Source organism: Polypterus senegalus, chromosome 2 (assembly GCF_016835505.1).
Source record: "Polypterus senegalus isolate Bchr_013 chromosome 2, ASM1683550v1, whole genome shotgun sequence".
Lineage (NCBI taxonomy): Eukaryota > Metazoa > Chordata > Cladistia > Polypteriformes > Polypteridae > Polypterus > Polypterus senegalus.
In genome coordinates, this window is record NC_053155.1 from 194,148,686 (window position 1) to 194,166,634 (window position 17,949).

The window sequence follows — 17,949 nt, forward strand, 5'->3', positions numbered from 1 at the left end:
TAGTAATGGACTCAGGATAATCCAAATCATATTATGTGATATCATCTACTGTTAAATTCTGTTCCGTACTTCTAAAATTTTTATTTTTATACTGTATTGAGGATTTGTTTTGTTCTGTGTGTTGTACTGTATTGTATTGACCCCCTTCTTTTTGACACCCACTGCTTGCCCAACCTACCTGGAAAAGGGTCTCTCTTTGAACTGCCTTTCCCAAGGTTTCTTCCATTTTTTCCCTACAAGGGTTTTTTTGGGAGTTTTTTCTTGTCTTCTTAGAGAGTCAAGGCTGGGAGGCTGTCAAGAGGCAGGGCCTGTTAAAGGCCATTGTGGTACTTCTTGTGTGATTTGGGGCTATACAAAAAATAAATTGTATTGTATTGTATAATCTCTGACCCCTTTTATCATTTGAGAGTACAAGTCTGTTCAGAAAATGCATGAATGGTTGTACATCTGCTCATGATATATATATTACCTTGGTCATTTTAAATTTCATTGACAAATTCTTAGGCAGGTAAACATGAAGCAATTGTAAAGAATGTCCATGATCTTCTAGCAAAACTAGCTTGGGATTTTTCTCCTGAACAGCTTGATCATCTTTTTGATTGTTTCCAGGTAAGTTCTTTTTTATTTTATTTTTACTCTTATTTGCATCAGAAAGAAACTTAAAAATATAAGTACATTATTTTGAAGTTACAAAGGTGGTATTATAAGGTTAATAACTATTGTGTTTAGAATGCTACTGTCTACTGTGTCTATTCTGTTTTACTAACCACAGGGAAAGAAAACTGGTGAAAACTGTTTTTGTCATCCATTTTTATTTCCATATTTATTGTTTTAACATTGATGAAAATAAAACATTTTTTATGCTTTTGTTTAAAAGGAAAGCTGGACAAATGCAAGTAAAAAACAGCGTGAGAAACTTTTAGAACTGATACGTTACCTTGCTGAAGATGACAAAGATGGAGTAATGGCTCACAAAGTATTAAATCTACTTTGGAATTTGGCTCATAGTGAAAATGTGCCTATTGACATCATGGACCAGGCGCTTAGTGCCCATATAAAGATTCTGGATTACAGTTGTTCGCAGGTTAGATTTAAAAATTTGTCTTGAACCCAGCAGAGCATTAGATTATTTCTAAGTAAGAATGCTGCTTGGTGTAGGTTATTGCAATGTGTTTCATGTATTCTGTTCTCTACTTTAATGTGGGGAAAAAGGGTTGGATCCTCATTAGTATTATAGTATTTCATTATAGTTTATGCAACCAATTAGATTGATCCATCCATCCATTTCATAGATCCAATGTGAGGGTCATTTTAGCCAGCTGTAGCAGCATCAGATGTAGGGGTGGAACCCTGGAAACAATCTTGGATGGTGCCACCTGTACCCCTGCATGAGTCAATTTAGTTTTTCCTGTTTACCTAATACAATTTACTAAAAGTATTATTTTATTCTACTGCTATTACAAACTATGCAAATAATTATTGTGAATGAGAGATTATTTAAGGATAGGATGGAAAAGTGGCAAACAGGTTAGCTTTTATGTCTTAGAGCTCCAGGTCATATTTCTGCCCAGTTACTGTCCATGAGCAGTTTGTGCATTTTGACAGAAAGAAAAGTTCTTCTTTAATCTGTGTTTTCTCATGCTAGTCTTGATTCCACTGTTATTTGAAGGGTATTTTTGCAGTGTCACTGAGCTCACAGATGAAAAAAGGACAAATGAAGAAAATGTCACCTGTTATTAACAAAAATAGCTGTACATAATGATACACATATTGGTGGGGGGCATAAAGTCCGCATAGACAGAAGTAAAACAACACACCTGTTGTGCTTTTCTAAGCATTAATACACTGGTCTTGCACTTTTTTCTAAAGATATAGATAACCTTAATGGTGTGCTTCTTCTAATAGATCCCAAAATGTGTCTTAATAAATGTGCAAAACAGTATCCTTGCTTCTAGATAGATAGATAGATAGATAGATAGATAGATAGATAGATAGATAGATACTTTATTAATCCCAAGGGGAAATTCACAAGATTCTCCCAGATGTTGAGAAATGGGGTTGTCAAGTTATACTTGCTGGTAGTTGAAAAATGTATGTCTCCATGCCTTACGAAGTGTAGCATTAGTTGATCTGGATCAAAGCAAGTGTAAATGCAATATGCAAATATCATACAACCAGGCGTCTCAAAATTTTTGCTAATGCCTCGTCCATCTGTCTCTGGATATTCTAGGTTTACTTAAAGCATGATGCCAGAATTCGCAGTACTTTATCTAACCTATTCATTCCACTAGCCAGTACTTCAATTATTTTGGGTTAAAAATGTGCAGTGTATTCTGGCATTCTTAAAGCTTGTGAAACTTAGATTTTGTTAGAGTTAGTTACACTGTTGACTTATTAACTACCATTTTATTTTGGGGCGGCACGGTGGCACAGTGGTAGCACTGCTGCCTTGCAGTAAGGAGACCTGGGTTCACTTTCCGGGTCCTCTTTGTGTGAAATTTGCATGTTCTCCCCGTGTCTGCCTAGGTTTCCTCCGGGTGCTCTGGTTTCCTCCCAAAGTCCAAAGACATGCAGGTTAGGTGCATTGGCGATTCTAAATTGTCCCGTGTCTGTGTGTGTGCTCTGCAATGGGCTGACGCCCTGCCCAGGGTTTGTTCCTGCCTTGCGCCCTGTGCTGGCTGGGATTGGTTCCAACAGACCCCCGTGACACTGTGTTAGAATATAGCGGATTGGACAATGACTGAATGACTGACCTTTTTATTTTAGGATCAGGACACTCAGAAGATCCAGTGGATAGAACGATTCATTGAAGTGCTCCACAGTAATGACAAATGGGTTATCCCAGCACTGAAACAAATAAGAGAAATATGTAGCTTATTTGGAGAATCCCCATCAGTTTTGAGGTATCAGCCTAGATTATTTATAGTTGCAAAATATGAAAATATAATAATTGTGGTACCATGAATTAATTAATCACTATGATCAGGAACATTATTCTACCAAGGTCACTCTACAGATATGCAACAAACATGAAGAAAACCCATATTAACATATATACTTGTAAGAGAAAAAAATTCTCATATTGAGTATTTCATAAGTGTATTTCAGTTGACTGGTGATTGGTTTTGAAACACAGGGAACTCAGGTACATTTTCATTACTACTACTACTTTCTTACTGAGTCTTGTGGTATTTTATTGGTTTGAATTTCACTGTGTTGCCATTTTATTAATTGGCACTGCTATTTTGAGCACCTGTTGCTATAATGTAATGCTTGGGTGTTGGAGATCATGTCCCTGAAACTCTGCTTTAGCACTTCTGAATTTGTTCTGATTTTTTGATTTTTTGTTCACATTTAATTGTCTTTTTTGTTGTGACACTTGCTTTGTTTAATGATAATATTTCACCTATTGACTCCTCCTTTTCATTCACTCTACCTTACACCTTAGTCTGTGTCAGTTCAGAAACTTTGATTTTTTTAAATAGGCATCCCAAGATGAAAACATTATTTGAAAACTTGTATTTCATAACAAGAGAACTTTAAGAAACAGTTGATTAACCTGAGCTCATCTGTATTGGCCAATTTGATATTATGAGTTTGGCAAAAAGATGTCAACTTAAAAACTTTAGGAAATTTACAAAACAATTTTCTAAACAATCAAACAATCATTCCTGTGAGTGGTTTGTCTGTGATATTTTTCCCTAGAGGTTGCAAACTAAGGAAAGTAAAGAAAAACACAACAGCATTAATTTTGGTTGGAGTAGCTAAACATTCTGACAAATAAACAGTATTTATAAAACATGGTGCTGTTGAAAATGTTATTATCATTTTGTGGCAATCAACATGCTCTTCTGAGGTCTTGTCTTGCGAGGCCATCCAGTGCCACTTTATGGCAGCAATTAGGTCATAGACTGTTATATTCCAGACATCAAACCTGCTCGGCAAAGTAATCGGGGAGGGCATTTTCCTCAAGGTTGCAGGATATGATCTCAACCATCTTTTTGAATGATGTATTCCTGGCTGTAGCCAACACCCGACTCTGCCCCAGAGTTCAAATATATGGGAGCAGGTTGGCCGCTCTGAGTTGAACCTCCACTCCTGACAAACCCTTGCCTGCTGGTCCAGACTAACCCCATACCTCAGCAGCACCTCGGCTTTAAGTTGGTTATAATCCACAATGACCCACTCATCTGTAATGAGCCTATTGAGCCTGTCCCGTCAGTGATGACATTTAGCTGTATGCTCAAACACTAGAAAGCAAATCTCAATATCATTGGTGAGTACTGGCAACGATACCTGGTATGGACTCCTCAGTCATTCTTGCTGGAGGGCAACATGTATTTAACTACGTACCTCTGCCTTGGTGAGCCAAGCCCATTGTTCCCCAACCTGGAACTTTAGTACCAGAGTTCAGTTGCCATGGCCTGAAGCAGTGTTACCATGTCCTGTTGCTCCATCATCCTAGCAACACATCCTGCTGACTACACCACTGTAGCAGAAAGAGAGGACAACAATAATGAGTTGGGGTGCCATGCTGGCCACCATGTATTATTGTTTGCAGCAAAAAAGTAAATAAAAAACCATGCAAATATTGCGGAGTCATCTCTGCAGAAGCAAGTTCAAAACAGAACTGTCCCAATAAGGTTTCCAGTTTTGGGCCCTTCTGACAGGAAGCAGTGAGTTCAAATGGACTGGTCTGCATTCAAATGGACTGGTCTGCAGAGGGAAGAAGAGAGGCATTAGGGCACAGCACCAACCCCTAGAGCGGTGGTAGAATTGCAGTTGCTAGAGTCCTTTGGCTGTCTTCTACACATACACGAGTGAGAGTGTGCATATTTAGCTGCATTTGGAAATAACCAACCTCCCAAAGATTGTAAGGATTTAAGAGCTAGATTTTGCCTTGGATTACTTCATTATCAGTAGAGTGATACAGAAAAATTCCTAAGTAATAGGATCATTTGTTAATATAGCCTCCCTATATAATAATATTAAACATAATTCAGCCTTTGGGAACTCTGTAAAGATCCTTAATTTGCTTCAGCTGTGATGCATAAATAAACCTCATCCAAGAATGTGACCAGGGTGAGATGACATTTTTTTAAGGCTAAGGAGTTTTTACAGAAGCAGAGAGGAGAAATTTTTTGAGTGCACCTGAGGGGCATTGGTCTAATGTGATTTCCCAATAATGTAACATTCCAAGAAACAAATTCAGGAGCATTATTAGGAAGTTTCAAACTTGATGGCACAGCTGCAAACTTGCCTGGTCATGTGAGAAAGCCAAACAATTTAATTAATAGTCCTTATCTTAATCGGAACAACCAAGAAAAACCCCAATGTTAATGTAAAAAACCTACAGGATGCCAGGACAAGTGCTTCAGTGGCAACTATTAGACAAACACGGAATAAACAAAGACTCATGGAAGACTTAATGGCTGGACCATGAGGTACACTTCACACTTGACCATGATGAACATTGAAGTTTAACAAGAATATTTCAAGAGGAGGCCTACAGAGTTTTGGGAGGTAGTTATATGGACTGATGAAACTAAACTGGAGCTGTTTGGACCAATGGTATGCCTGGCATGAGAAGGGCCCGGCTTATGACCAGAAGGTTACAATACCTGCAGTCAAGCACTGAGGTGGGTCATTAATGATCTGAAGTTGTTTTACTGCTACAGGAACTAGCACTCTAGACCATGCTACTGAGAACATGGATTACCAGAAATACCAGGCCATTTTAAAAAGGAACAATGCCTTCTGTTGAAAAATTAAACCTTGGTGATCACTGGATTTTGCAGCAGGACATTAATCCTAAGCACATCTCCAAATCAACCAAAGCTTGGTTAGAAAATAGATCCTGGAATGTCCTAGAGTGGCCTTCTCATTCTCCAGATTTGTTGAGGGCAGTTGCAGCACAGAAGCATTCAGACATCAGTGAGTTGGAGGCGTCTGCACAGAAAGAATTAGCAAACATTCCAATAGAGGAGCAAGAAGCTTTCTCACACTTACCAACAGCACTCAAGTTATAAAGGACTAAAAAATGCTCCATGAAGTACTCAAACTGTTGGTTGAATAGTAATGTACAGGGATTTTGTGAAAAAAATTATATTTTTCATTTGAACTGAAAGTTAAGTCAGTCTATGTTCTCAAAATTACCGTATTAAAATATGAATAAAATAATTTTTGTTGTTTAATGGTGCTTTTTCTTGTATATTTTTCTTAACCTAAATTCTCTTCACTATAATGTCTTTTGATGTGAGGGGATTGAATATTTCTGATTGCAACTGTAGAAAACAAAGCTGTAACTGAATGAATCATTGTTGTAGGTGTGCTTTTAAAAATGATTACTTTTGATTAAGCTTTAAAGTGTGGAGGTACTATGTATATGAATTGGCAATGATGAAGTACAAGCACACAATTGCAGTAGTGCAATTTTCAGCAAAACCTAGAAACTTTGCTCTATAATTAGAAAGTGTATAGGCAAATACACAACATGCATGATAAAGGAGCATTTTATGTATGTGAAACATTTGGAGATAAGGAAAAAACTAACAAGAGGAGCAACAGATGTCTTTTTTCGGTTTCTTTATTCACAGATTTGAGTCTAATATGAAATCATCATATTAGATTTTATTTAATAGCATATTGGTTTTAATCTCTGAATAGGTGATGCATCCTAATATAAACATTAATTTATTAAACAGCAACACATTAAAGTTAAATAATTAATAGCATACTTGAATGTAGTGGAACAAGAACATTAACCCATAAACCAATCTTGTTCTTTTTTTATAGCCAGGCCCAGAGAAGTCCCCATGTGTTTTATCGACATGACCTAATAAACCAGCTACAGCATACCCATGCTTTGATTACACTAGTAACTGAAAACCTTTCTACTTACATGGAAAGTATGAAACAGTTTGTTAAAGGTAAGTGAAAACTGGTCACAAGAACCAACATAGAAAACTTTTATCTAATTACAAGAAATTGTACTTGCTTTTGAGGTTTATATATACAGTATATACTGTACATAATATATATGATAAAATACTAATATATATAATATATAATATAATAATTTTTTATTATATATATAACTAGCAGAATAATGTAATTGTTTTGTCATTGATATGAGTGTTGTTCTCATATCTATATATATCTATATATATATATATCTCTATATATATATATAATATATATAACAAAATATCCAGCTTGGCAGCGGAGAAGTAAAAAGAAAAGGAAACATTTTAATAATAACGTAACATGATTGACAATGTAATTGTTTTGTCATTGTCATGAGTGTTGCTGGCATATATATATATATATATATATATATATATGTATATACATATATATATATATATGTATATACATACATGTGTACATATATACAGACACACATATACTATGGGGTGCCAAACAGGCAAATACATTGATATTATGAATATATAAAGTCGTCAGAATATATAAAGTCAAAACTTGAATATATAAAGTCATTCCCGAATATATAAAGTCAAAACTGAATATATAAAGTCAAAACCTGAATATATAAAGTCCGCGTCAGAATTTATAAAGTCATTCCTGATTATATAAAGTCAACATCGGAGTATATAAACTCACTCCTAAATATATAAAGTGAAAGTCAAAATCTATTGATTGAAACGACTCTGAACTGAACTAAGTTAACAAAAACGTATTCAGAAAAATAAATTAAAAACACTGTTCGGTTAATGTTTTGAAAATGATGCATGTGCCCTGCCCAGGATTGGTTCCTGCCTTGCGCCCAGTGTTGGCTGGGATTGGCTCCAGCAGACCCCCGTGACCCTGTGGTCGGATTCAACGGGTTGGGAAATGGATGGATATTCCAGCTCTGACTTTATATATTCCGATGCTGACTTTATATATTTAAGTTTTGACTTTATATATTCCAGTGCTTACTTTATATATTCCGAAATATTCCAACGCTGACTTTATATATTCAAGTTTTGACTTTATTTATTCCGACAGTGACTTTATATAATCAAGTTTTGACTTTATATATTCGGGAATGACTTTATATATAAAAGTTTTGACTTTATATAGTTAAATTTAGTCATCATTTCATAACTTTTTCTTTACCATAGAAATTTAAAGACTAAATTCAACTTCCATTCCTAAAAAAGATATTTCTGCCGACTAAATAGAACCGACTTGTATCCAAATTCGAGCTATTGAGCTGTCGCCTGCCTGCCTGGATAAGCCACCCTCGCTTCGCTCTTACTTTTTTACCGTTCATTTAATCATGGCTAGTGGCGGAAAAATTATAAAATGGAAGGAGGATTACACTGAGTATGGCTTTACCAAAACAATTATTGATGGCGAATAGATCTATACTAATAAAAGGCAAAGCCTTCACTGACTGACTCACTGACTCACTGACTGACTGACTGACTGACTGACTCATCACTTATTCTCCAACTTCCCGTGTAGGTAGAAGGCTGAAATTTGGCAGGCTCATTCCTTACAGCTTACTTACAAAAGTTGGGCAGGTTTCATTTCGAAATTCTACGCGTAATGGTCATAACTAGAAGCTATTTTTCTCCATTTACTGTAATGGAGTTGAGCTCGAAAGTTGTGGGGGGCGGAGTTTCGTGTGACATCATCACGCCTCCCACGTAATCACGCAGTACATAGAAAACCAGGAATAGCTCCAAAAACCGCTGAAGAAAACATGCATTATATAATTAAGAAGGCAGCGAAACAATTAGAAGCGAGTGACATATAAAACCATATTCAGCGGCTCACGTGAACTGACGCAGTGCACAGACAAAAAGCAACAGTTCCAAAGAGTGCTGAACAAAAACCGAATTACACTGCTATGCTCAAATAGACAAACCACACGCTGTGGCGCAATAGTAGAGGCTTTGCCTCTAGTGCTGGCGTCCGAGGTTCTATTCCCGAGAGGGGATACACTTATGTACGTGTGCTTCCCGATTCATTTTAGCCTCGCATCCCCTTGGTTTGAGACGTATGAAAAAATATGCGGTTAACGCAGAAAGACAGATCACCAATTGAAGCTTTATGAATAATGGATACTTTATTCGGGATCAATGATTGTTTTGGTAAAGCCATACTCAGTGTATTCATTAGATGAACGGTAAAAAAGTAAGAGCGAGGGGAGGGTAACTTATTGAGGCACGCAGTCAAAACCACAATAGCACGCGGGCTCTATGTACTGTACTGTAGTGCACGTCAACTCGATCTGAATTGCGTGATCACATTTGAAAAAATATATCTTTTCAAGTTCTATTTAGTCCATATGTGTCAAACTCAAGGCCTGCAGGCCACATCCGGCCTGGCGTGTAATTATATCCGGCCCGCGAGATCATTTTATATATATTTTATATATTATTGTTATTAATGGCCCGGGGATATGAAGCGCTGGTAACATAATAAACTACAGATCCCATAATGCAGCGCTTCAGCTGCCTTGCCGAACACTTACCGCATTAATCAAGTCTAGCTTATGATGCTGCAAGTTATGGCGAAGAGAAAAGGTGATTCTAAACATAGAGCCTTTAAAAACCGATGGGAGGCTGAGTATATGTTTACTGACATTGCCAGTAAACCCGTGTGTCTCATTTGTGGAGCTAATGTGGCTGTAATTACAGAATTTAATCTAAGACGGCACTATGAGACAAAACATCAAGATAACCTGAAAGACCTGAATGCAATGCACAAGATACAGAAAGCAGAAGAGTTGAAGAAGAATCTGACATTTCAGCAGACGTTTTACCCGTGCAAAATCACAAAGTGATTTCAAGTGAAGCTACTTTTATGGGAGACACAAATGCACCAGTGCAACTTGCCCCACTTTCCCTGTTGCCAAGTAATGTTGAACCAAGTTGGCTCAACGGTGTTCCCAAATACGCACTTTGCTGATAAACTGAACGCACTGAGTTCGCACAGCGCTTTGGTGACTTTGAAGAACAAAAAAAGAATTTTGAGTTGTTTCGCAACCCATTTGCTGTCGATGTGGAAACTGCACCTGTGCAGATTCAGATGGAGGTGATTGAGCTGCAGTGTAATGACATACTGAGGGCAAAGTACAATACTGCACAGCCCGCACAGTTTATTCACTCCATTCCCGCAGAAATGCTCCAGTTCTGTCAACATGCGGCTCGAACCTTGTGCATGTTTGGTGCCACATATCTGTGTGAGAAGCTCTTCTCAGTCATGAAGACTAACAAAACAGCACACAGGAGTAGCCTCACTGATGAGCACCTGCAGTCCATCCTGAGAATCTCCACAACACAGAATCTCACACCAAACATAAACGAACTTGTTGCCAAAAAAAGATGCCAAGCGTCCAGCTCTGATAAAATGACATATGAGCAAAGACAACTGAATGATTTGATTTGTTATTGCTGAAAAGAACAAATTTTATTTATATTTCCAGGTTTTGTTATGCACCATGTTCATATTTGAATTTGTATAATTTTGACAGGATATATTTTTATGGAGAGCAAAATCTTTTGGGATATTTAAAATTTAAGTTTATTTTTTATATAAAATTACATAAGAGTAAAGAAATTTGAATGTTTGTTCTTTTACTTTATTTCTAACTTGTATAATTTAGGCAGGATATATTTTTATGGAGAGCAAAATATTATAAGTTATTTAAGGTTTGAGTTGATTTATTCCGGAATAATATTCTGTCGACTAAATAAAAATTCCTTCTATTAATAATTTAAATAGAACTTGAACAGATACGATAGTTCATAATATCCAGGCAGACTTGCACGTAAGAGCGGGAGTCATCCGTTTTAACAAACAGCGTATTGCACTGATACGAAATAGCCTGCCTATTTAATTATTTAGGAATAGATAAATAAATTAAATTTTGATTTTGTACAAATAATGTTTTTCATTTTTCTTCCTTCATGGATTGTGGCACCCCCAGCAACAGTTGGTCGCACCCCAAAGACTGTATATATGTATATATATACACAGGTATACAAACCGGATTCCAAAAAAGTTGGGACACTATACAAATCGTGAATAAAAACTGAATGCAATGATGTGGAGGCGCCAACTTCTAATATTTTTTCAGAATAGAACATAAATCACGGAACAAAAGTTTAAACTGAGAAAATGTATCATTTTAAGGGAAAAATATGTTGATTCAGAATTTCATGGTGTCAACAAATCCCAAAAAGTTGGGACAAGGCCATTTTCACCACTGTGTGGCATCTCCCCTTCTTTTACAACACTCAACAGACGTCTGGGGACCGAGGAGACCAGTTTCTCAAGTTTAGAAATAGGAATGCTCTCCCATTCTTGTCTAATACAGGCCTCTAACTGTTCAATCGTCTTGGGCCTTCTTTGTCGCACCTTCCTCTTTATGATGCGCCAAATGTTCTCAATAGGTGAAAGATCTGGACTGCAGACTGGCCATTTCAGTACCCAGATCCTTCTCCTACGTAGCCATGATGTTGTGATTGATGCAGAATGTGGTCTGGCATTATCTTGTTGAAAAATGCAGGGTCTTCCCTAAAAGAGATGACGTCTGGATGGGATCATATGTTGTTCTAGAACCTGAATATATTTTTCTGCATTGATGGTGCCTTTCCAGACATGCAAGCTGCCCATGCCATACGCACTCATGCAACCCCATACCATCAGAGATGCAGGCTTCTGAACTGAGCGTTGATAACAACTTGGGTTGTCCTTGTCCTCTTTGGTCCGGATGACATGGCGTCCCAGATTTCCAAAAAGAACTTCCAATCGTGACTCGTCTGACCACAGAACAGTCTTCCATTTTGCCACACTCCATTTGAAATGATCCCTGGCCCAGTGACAACGCCTGAGCTTGTGGATCTTGCTTAGAAATGGCTTCTTCTTTGCACTGTAGAGTTTCAGCTGGCAACGGCGGATGGCACGGTGGATTGTGTTCACTGACAATGGTTTCTGGAAGTATTCCTGAGCCCATTCTGTGATTTCCTTTACAGTAGCTTTCCTGTTTGTGGTGCAGTGTCGTTTAAGGGCCCGGAGATCACGGGCATCCAGTATGGTTTTACTGCCTTGACCCTTACGCACAGATTGTTCCAGATTCTCTGAATCTTCTGATGATGTTATGCACAGTTGATGATAGATGCAAAGTCTTTGCAATTTTACGCTGGGTAACACCTTTCTGATATTGTTCCACTATCTTTCTGCGCAACATTGTGGGAATTGGTGATCCTCTACCCATCTTGGCTTCTGAGAGACACTGCCACTCTGAGAAGCTCTTTTTATACCCAATCATGTTGCCAATTGACCTAATTAGTGTTTATTGGCCTTCCAGCTCTTCGTTATGCTCAAATTTACTTTTTCCAGCCTCTTATTGCTACTTGTCCCAACTTTTTTGGGATTTGTTGACACCGTAAAATTTTGAATCAACATATTTTTCCTTTAAAATGATACATTTACTCGGATTAAACTTTTGATCTGTCATCTACGTTCTATTACAAATAAAATATTGACATTTGCCATCTCTACATCATTGCATTCAGTTTTTATTCACAATTTGTTTAGTGTCCCAACTTTTTTGGAATCCAGTTTGTATGTATATATATATGTGTGTGTGTGTGTGTGTGTGTGTGTGTGTGTGTATGTATATATGTAGATATGTATGTATATACATGTTTATATATATGTGTGTGTATGTATATATATATATGTATTTGTGTGTATATATGTATGTATATATATATGTATGTGTATATGTGTGCGTGTATATATATGTGTATATGTATATGTGTATGGATATGTATATATATATATGTTTATATGTGTGTTTGTATCTATACTAATAAAAGGCAAAGCCCTCACTCACTCACTCACTCACTCACTCACTCACTGACTCATCACTAATTCTCCAACTTCCCGTGTAGGTAGAAGGCTGAAATTTGGCAGGCTCATTCCTTACAGCTTACTTACAAAAGTTGGGCAGGTTTCATTTCGAAATTCTACGCCTAATGGTCATAACTGGAAGGTGTTTTTCTCCATTAACTGTAATGGAGTTGAGCTGGAAAGACGTGGGGGGCGGAGTTTCGTGTGACATCATCACGCCTCCCACGTAATCACGTGAACTGACCGTCAACGCAGTGCGTAGAAAACCAGGAAGACCTCCAAAAAGCGCTTAAGAAAACATGCATTATATAATTGAGAAGGCAGCGAAACAATAAGAAGCGAAGCGAGTGACATATACTACCATATTCATGAGTGCTGCTACTCGGAAGAAAGCAAGGTGTAAACCTAAACTTTAAATTAAGTTCATAGACAGGCTACCGCTGGCATTTCACATGCCCACAGGTAATGCGGGATACAAGTTTAATGAGAGGACGCAGGATATAAACGAGTTTTGATCACTTTGTAACTAAGTTAAAATTGTAGGTGAAGGGGTGTGCTTATGCAAATTCCGAGAGACTGTGTTTGTGGGGGATTGACAGTTAAGGCGGGTGGGGAGTCACGCCATCATCTCCCTCCCATTCATCTCATTTCGCTGAGCTGAGCTCAGCTAAGCCGCTCTTCGAAGCAACTTCGCCAGACTGCCACCAAATACTCACAGAAAAATCCACAAGTTAATACACACGCTGTCTCTAGAGTTTCTCCACACTGAATCCTCCAGGCACTACTTACAAAAGGTCACATTGACAATCGTGTTACGTTATTTTTAAAATCTTTCCTTTTCTTAGCACAAGCACAGCTGAGAAGCTTCGATGCATGTGCTCCATAAAAAAATAATGCATTTAATCACACTTTGCATTACAAGCAAAGGGAGCTTTGTCAATGCATGATTTCCTGGTACACCGATTACATTGATCAGCGCATCCCGATTCATTTTACCCTCGCACCACCTTAGTTTGAGAAGAAGTATGAAAAATATGAGGTTAACACAGAAAAACAGATCACCAATTCAAGCTTTATGAATAATCGATTCGCCATCAATAATTGTTTTGGTAAAGCCATCCTCCTTCCATTTTATAATTTTTCCGCCACTAGCCATGATTAAATGAACGGTAAAAAGTAAGAGCAAAGCGAGGGTGACTTATTTAGGCAGGCATAATATATGACAGCAACACTCATGACAATGTCAATCATGTTACGTTATTATTAAAATGTTTCCTTTTCTTTTCATTACTTCTTTAACACACTACTTCTCCGCCAGCTGCGGGTATTTTGCTATATATATAATATATGAATGACCTCCAAAGAGCGCTGAGACTTTTGATATCATGAACGTGTCTGCAAAAACTGGGGTCTCCTGCCCAGCAAAAGTCGAGCAGCCGCGCGGCATAGCTGTGCCGGGATTTGAGACGCTGACTGCGCTTCTGCCTTAAGTCAAAGTGAGCACTTTTAATTTTTTTCATCCTCCCCCTGCGCTATAGCCCAGACAAGTGCAAACACGGGACCCCTTTTCTACACCACGGAAAAATAATATTAAGGCGATTCACACTTTCTTTTTTTCCACGTATACGATTATCAGGTCCTCAGCTCGGATTATGAAGACACGCACAGGAGTGGAGGACTGACAGTGCCATCACAGCCGATTAATGGCGGGACGCTCACCAGTCTACACAAGGCGATCATAACGCCAGCGAACACATCTCTATACTATATAAAAGAAAAAGGCAACTTTCCTTTCTTTACACCTTTTTCCTTTATCCCAAACCAAAGCCTTTCTTTCTTAACACTGCAGAGGACACAAAACTAATTTTCTTTAAATGCCGGTAAGGCACATTACCAGAGGCACAAATTTGAACGTTCACATAGAAAATGTAATTTCTATACCACAGCCGTCGTGTAGCGCTTTCAAAAGGGATCTACTACCGAGAGATGATCCATATATATTTTAGCTGCTGTTAGTTACTTACCTGTTGTGTTACACAGTCTTTAAAATGTAGTTTACCCGCAACCACTCCAGTAGTGCTCAATGTACCTGTACTTCTTAAAACGTTAATGTTTTACTGTTTAATAACTTATAGACTATATTTTATTATTTTTCCCTTGCACTCAGTGACCAAAGTTATACACACACATATAGACACATACAAACATACACACAAGTATATGTATGTGTATATATATGTATGTATGTGTATATATATATATATATACACATACATACATACATACATACATACATACATACACACATATATATAATTTGTGTGTATGTATGTATGTATGTGTGTGTATATATGATGTAGATAGGTATGTATATATATATATATATATATATATGTGTATATGTAGATATGTATATAGATATGTAGATATGAAGATATGTATGTGTATATATATGTATATATATATGTATGTATGTGTGTGTGTGTGTGTGTGTGTGTGTATATATGACAGCAGCAATCCAAGCTGTGAGAAAACAGTAAAAAGGAGTCGTGTCAGACGTCGTGGTACATTTTCTGATGCAGCTACCGAAAACAACTTCGTGACGCTGCCGCCAAATACACAAAACAATTACTTTGACAATCATGTTACATTATTTTTAAAATGTTTCCTTTTCTTTTTCATAACTTCTTTAACACATGACATCGCTGCGAAGCGCGGGTATTTTGCTATACAGTGATCCCTTGCTGTATCTCGCTTTGACTTTCGCAGTTTTGCTCTATCGCGAATTTTATATGTAAGCATATGTAAATGTATATTGCGGATTTTTCGCTGATTCGCGGATTTCTGCGGACAATGGGTCTTTTAATTTATGGTACATGCTTCCTCAGTTTGTTTGCCCAGTTGATTTCATACAAGGGACGCTATTGGCGGATGGCTTAGAAGCTACCCAATCAGAGCACGTATTACATATTAACTAAAACTCCTCAATGCTATAAGATATACCTCCTTCGCGGTGCTCGATTGTTTGCTTGTCTCTGCCTCTATCTCACCCTCTCTGACATTCTCTGCGCCTGACGGAGGGGGTGTGAGCAGAGGTGCTGCTTTCACAGAAGCTGTTTGCCTAGTGGATACGGACGCTCCTCTAAGAAATGCCGCTTTATTGAGGTGCGTCCAAAAACAAACTTATTGATTTTTTGATTGTTTGCTTTAATCTCGCGCTCTCTCTCTCTCTCTCTCTCTCTGACGTTCTCTGCGCTTGACGTAGGAGATGTGAGCAGAGGGGCTTTTTGCACAGAGGCTGTTTGCTTAGAAGATAGGGACGCTCCTGTAAAAAATGCTGAAAGGCTACCTTCGTATTGATCCCTTCATTGCCGCTGCTTTATCGCGGTGCTTGCATACTTAAAAGCGCAACAGCCCTATTGATTTTTCATTGTTTACTTTACTCTCTCTCTGACATTCTCCGCTCCTTACGCGCACTTTGAAGAGGAAGATATGTTTGCATTCTTTTAATTGTGAGAAAGAACTGTCATCTCTGTCTTGTCATGGAGCACAGTTTAAACTTTTGACTAAAGGGTGTTATTTCATGTCTAGAGGGCTCTAATAATGTTAAAAAACGTATTTAGAAGGTCGTAAACAGGTTTTCTATGCTCTAACTGCGAAAAATATTAGATTTATAAATAAAGAATCCTACTTCGTGGAAATTCATTTATCTGTCTGGAGCGGATTAACCGCGATAAACAAGGGTTTACTGTATAACTGTGCGGAGAATATTTATAAACAGTGTGGGAGAGTTTCTAAGCCCTTAAAATATATAAAAATAATCATACAAACATATGGTTTCTACTTCGCGGATTTTCACCTATCGCGGGGGGTTCTGGAACGCAACCCCCACGATCGAGGAGGGATTACTGTATATATATATCACAGCAACACTCATAACAGTGACAAAACAATTACATTGGCAATCATGTTACGTTATTTTCAAAATGTTTCCTTTTCTTTCTCTTTCCTTCTTTAACACACTACTTCTCGCTGCCAAGCGCTTGTATATATATATATATATATATATAGATAGATAGATAGAGAGATATATATATATATAGATAGATATGAGAACAACACTCATATCAATGACAAAACAATTACATTAACAATCATGTTACGTTATTTTTAAAATTGTTCCTTTTCTTTTTCGTACCTTCTTTAACACACAACTTCTCCGATGCGAAGCGCGGGTATTCTGCTAGTATATATATATATATGTATATATATATATATATGACAGCATCACTCACAACAGTGACAAAACAATTACATTGACAATCATGTTACGTTATTTTCAAAATGTTTCCTTTTCTTTTTCATTGTTTCTTTAACACACTACTTCTCCGCTGCGAAGCGGGGTTATTTTGCTATATATATATATATATATGTATGTGTATATATATATATATGTATAACTGTATATTTATGTGTATATATGTATATATATGTCTATATTTGTATATGTGTATATGTATATATGTATGTATATGTATATATATATATATATAGAGAGAGAGAGAGAGAGAGAGAGAGATATAGATAGATATGACAACGACACTCATATCAATGACAAAACAATTACATTAACAATCTAGTTACGTTATTTTTTTAATTTTTCCTTTTTTTTTTCATAACTTTTAACACACTACTTCTCCGCTGCAAAGCGCGGGTATTCTGCTAGTTATTCATAAAGCTTCAATTGGTGATCTGTTTTTCTATGTTAACCTCATATTTTTTCATACTTCTTCTCAAACCAAGAGGGTGCGAGGGTAAAATGAACGGGAAGCGCTGATCAATGTAATCGGTGTACCAGGAAATCATGCATTGACAGAAGTTCCCCTTTGTTTGTAATGCAAAGTGTGATTAAATGCGTGATTTTTAACGCTGTTATGGAGGATATGCATCGAAGCTTCTCAGCTGTGCTTGTGCTAAGAAAAGGAAACATTTTAAAAATAATGTAACACGATTGTCAATGTAGCCTTTTGTAAGTAGTGCCTGGAGGATTCAGTGTGGAGAAACTGTACAGAC

At 37.3% G+C, this 17,949-nt stretch overlaps 1 protein-coding gene across 1 annotated transcript in view; it reads left to right on the forward strand.

Moving 5' to 3' along the window:
- LOC120524448 (probable ubiquitin carboxyl-terminal hydrolase FAF-X) overlaps positions 1–17,949 on the forward strand; it is a 260,143-nt gene that overhangs the window by 47,008 nt on the left and 195,186 nt on the right. The window contains exons 11-14 of the mRNA XM_039746300.1: positions 505–609; positions 878–1,084; positions 2,767–2,903; positions 6,796–6,929. Coding sequence (XP_039602234.1) covers positions 505–609; positions 878–1,084; positions 2,767–2,903; positions 6,796–6,929 — 583 coding nt within the window. The remainder of the gene's footprint in view (positions 1–504; positions 610–877; positions 1,085–2,766; positions 2,904–6,795; positions 6,930–17,949) is intronic.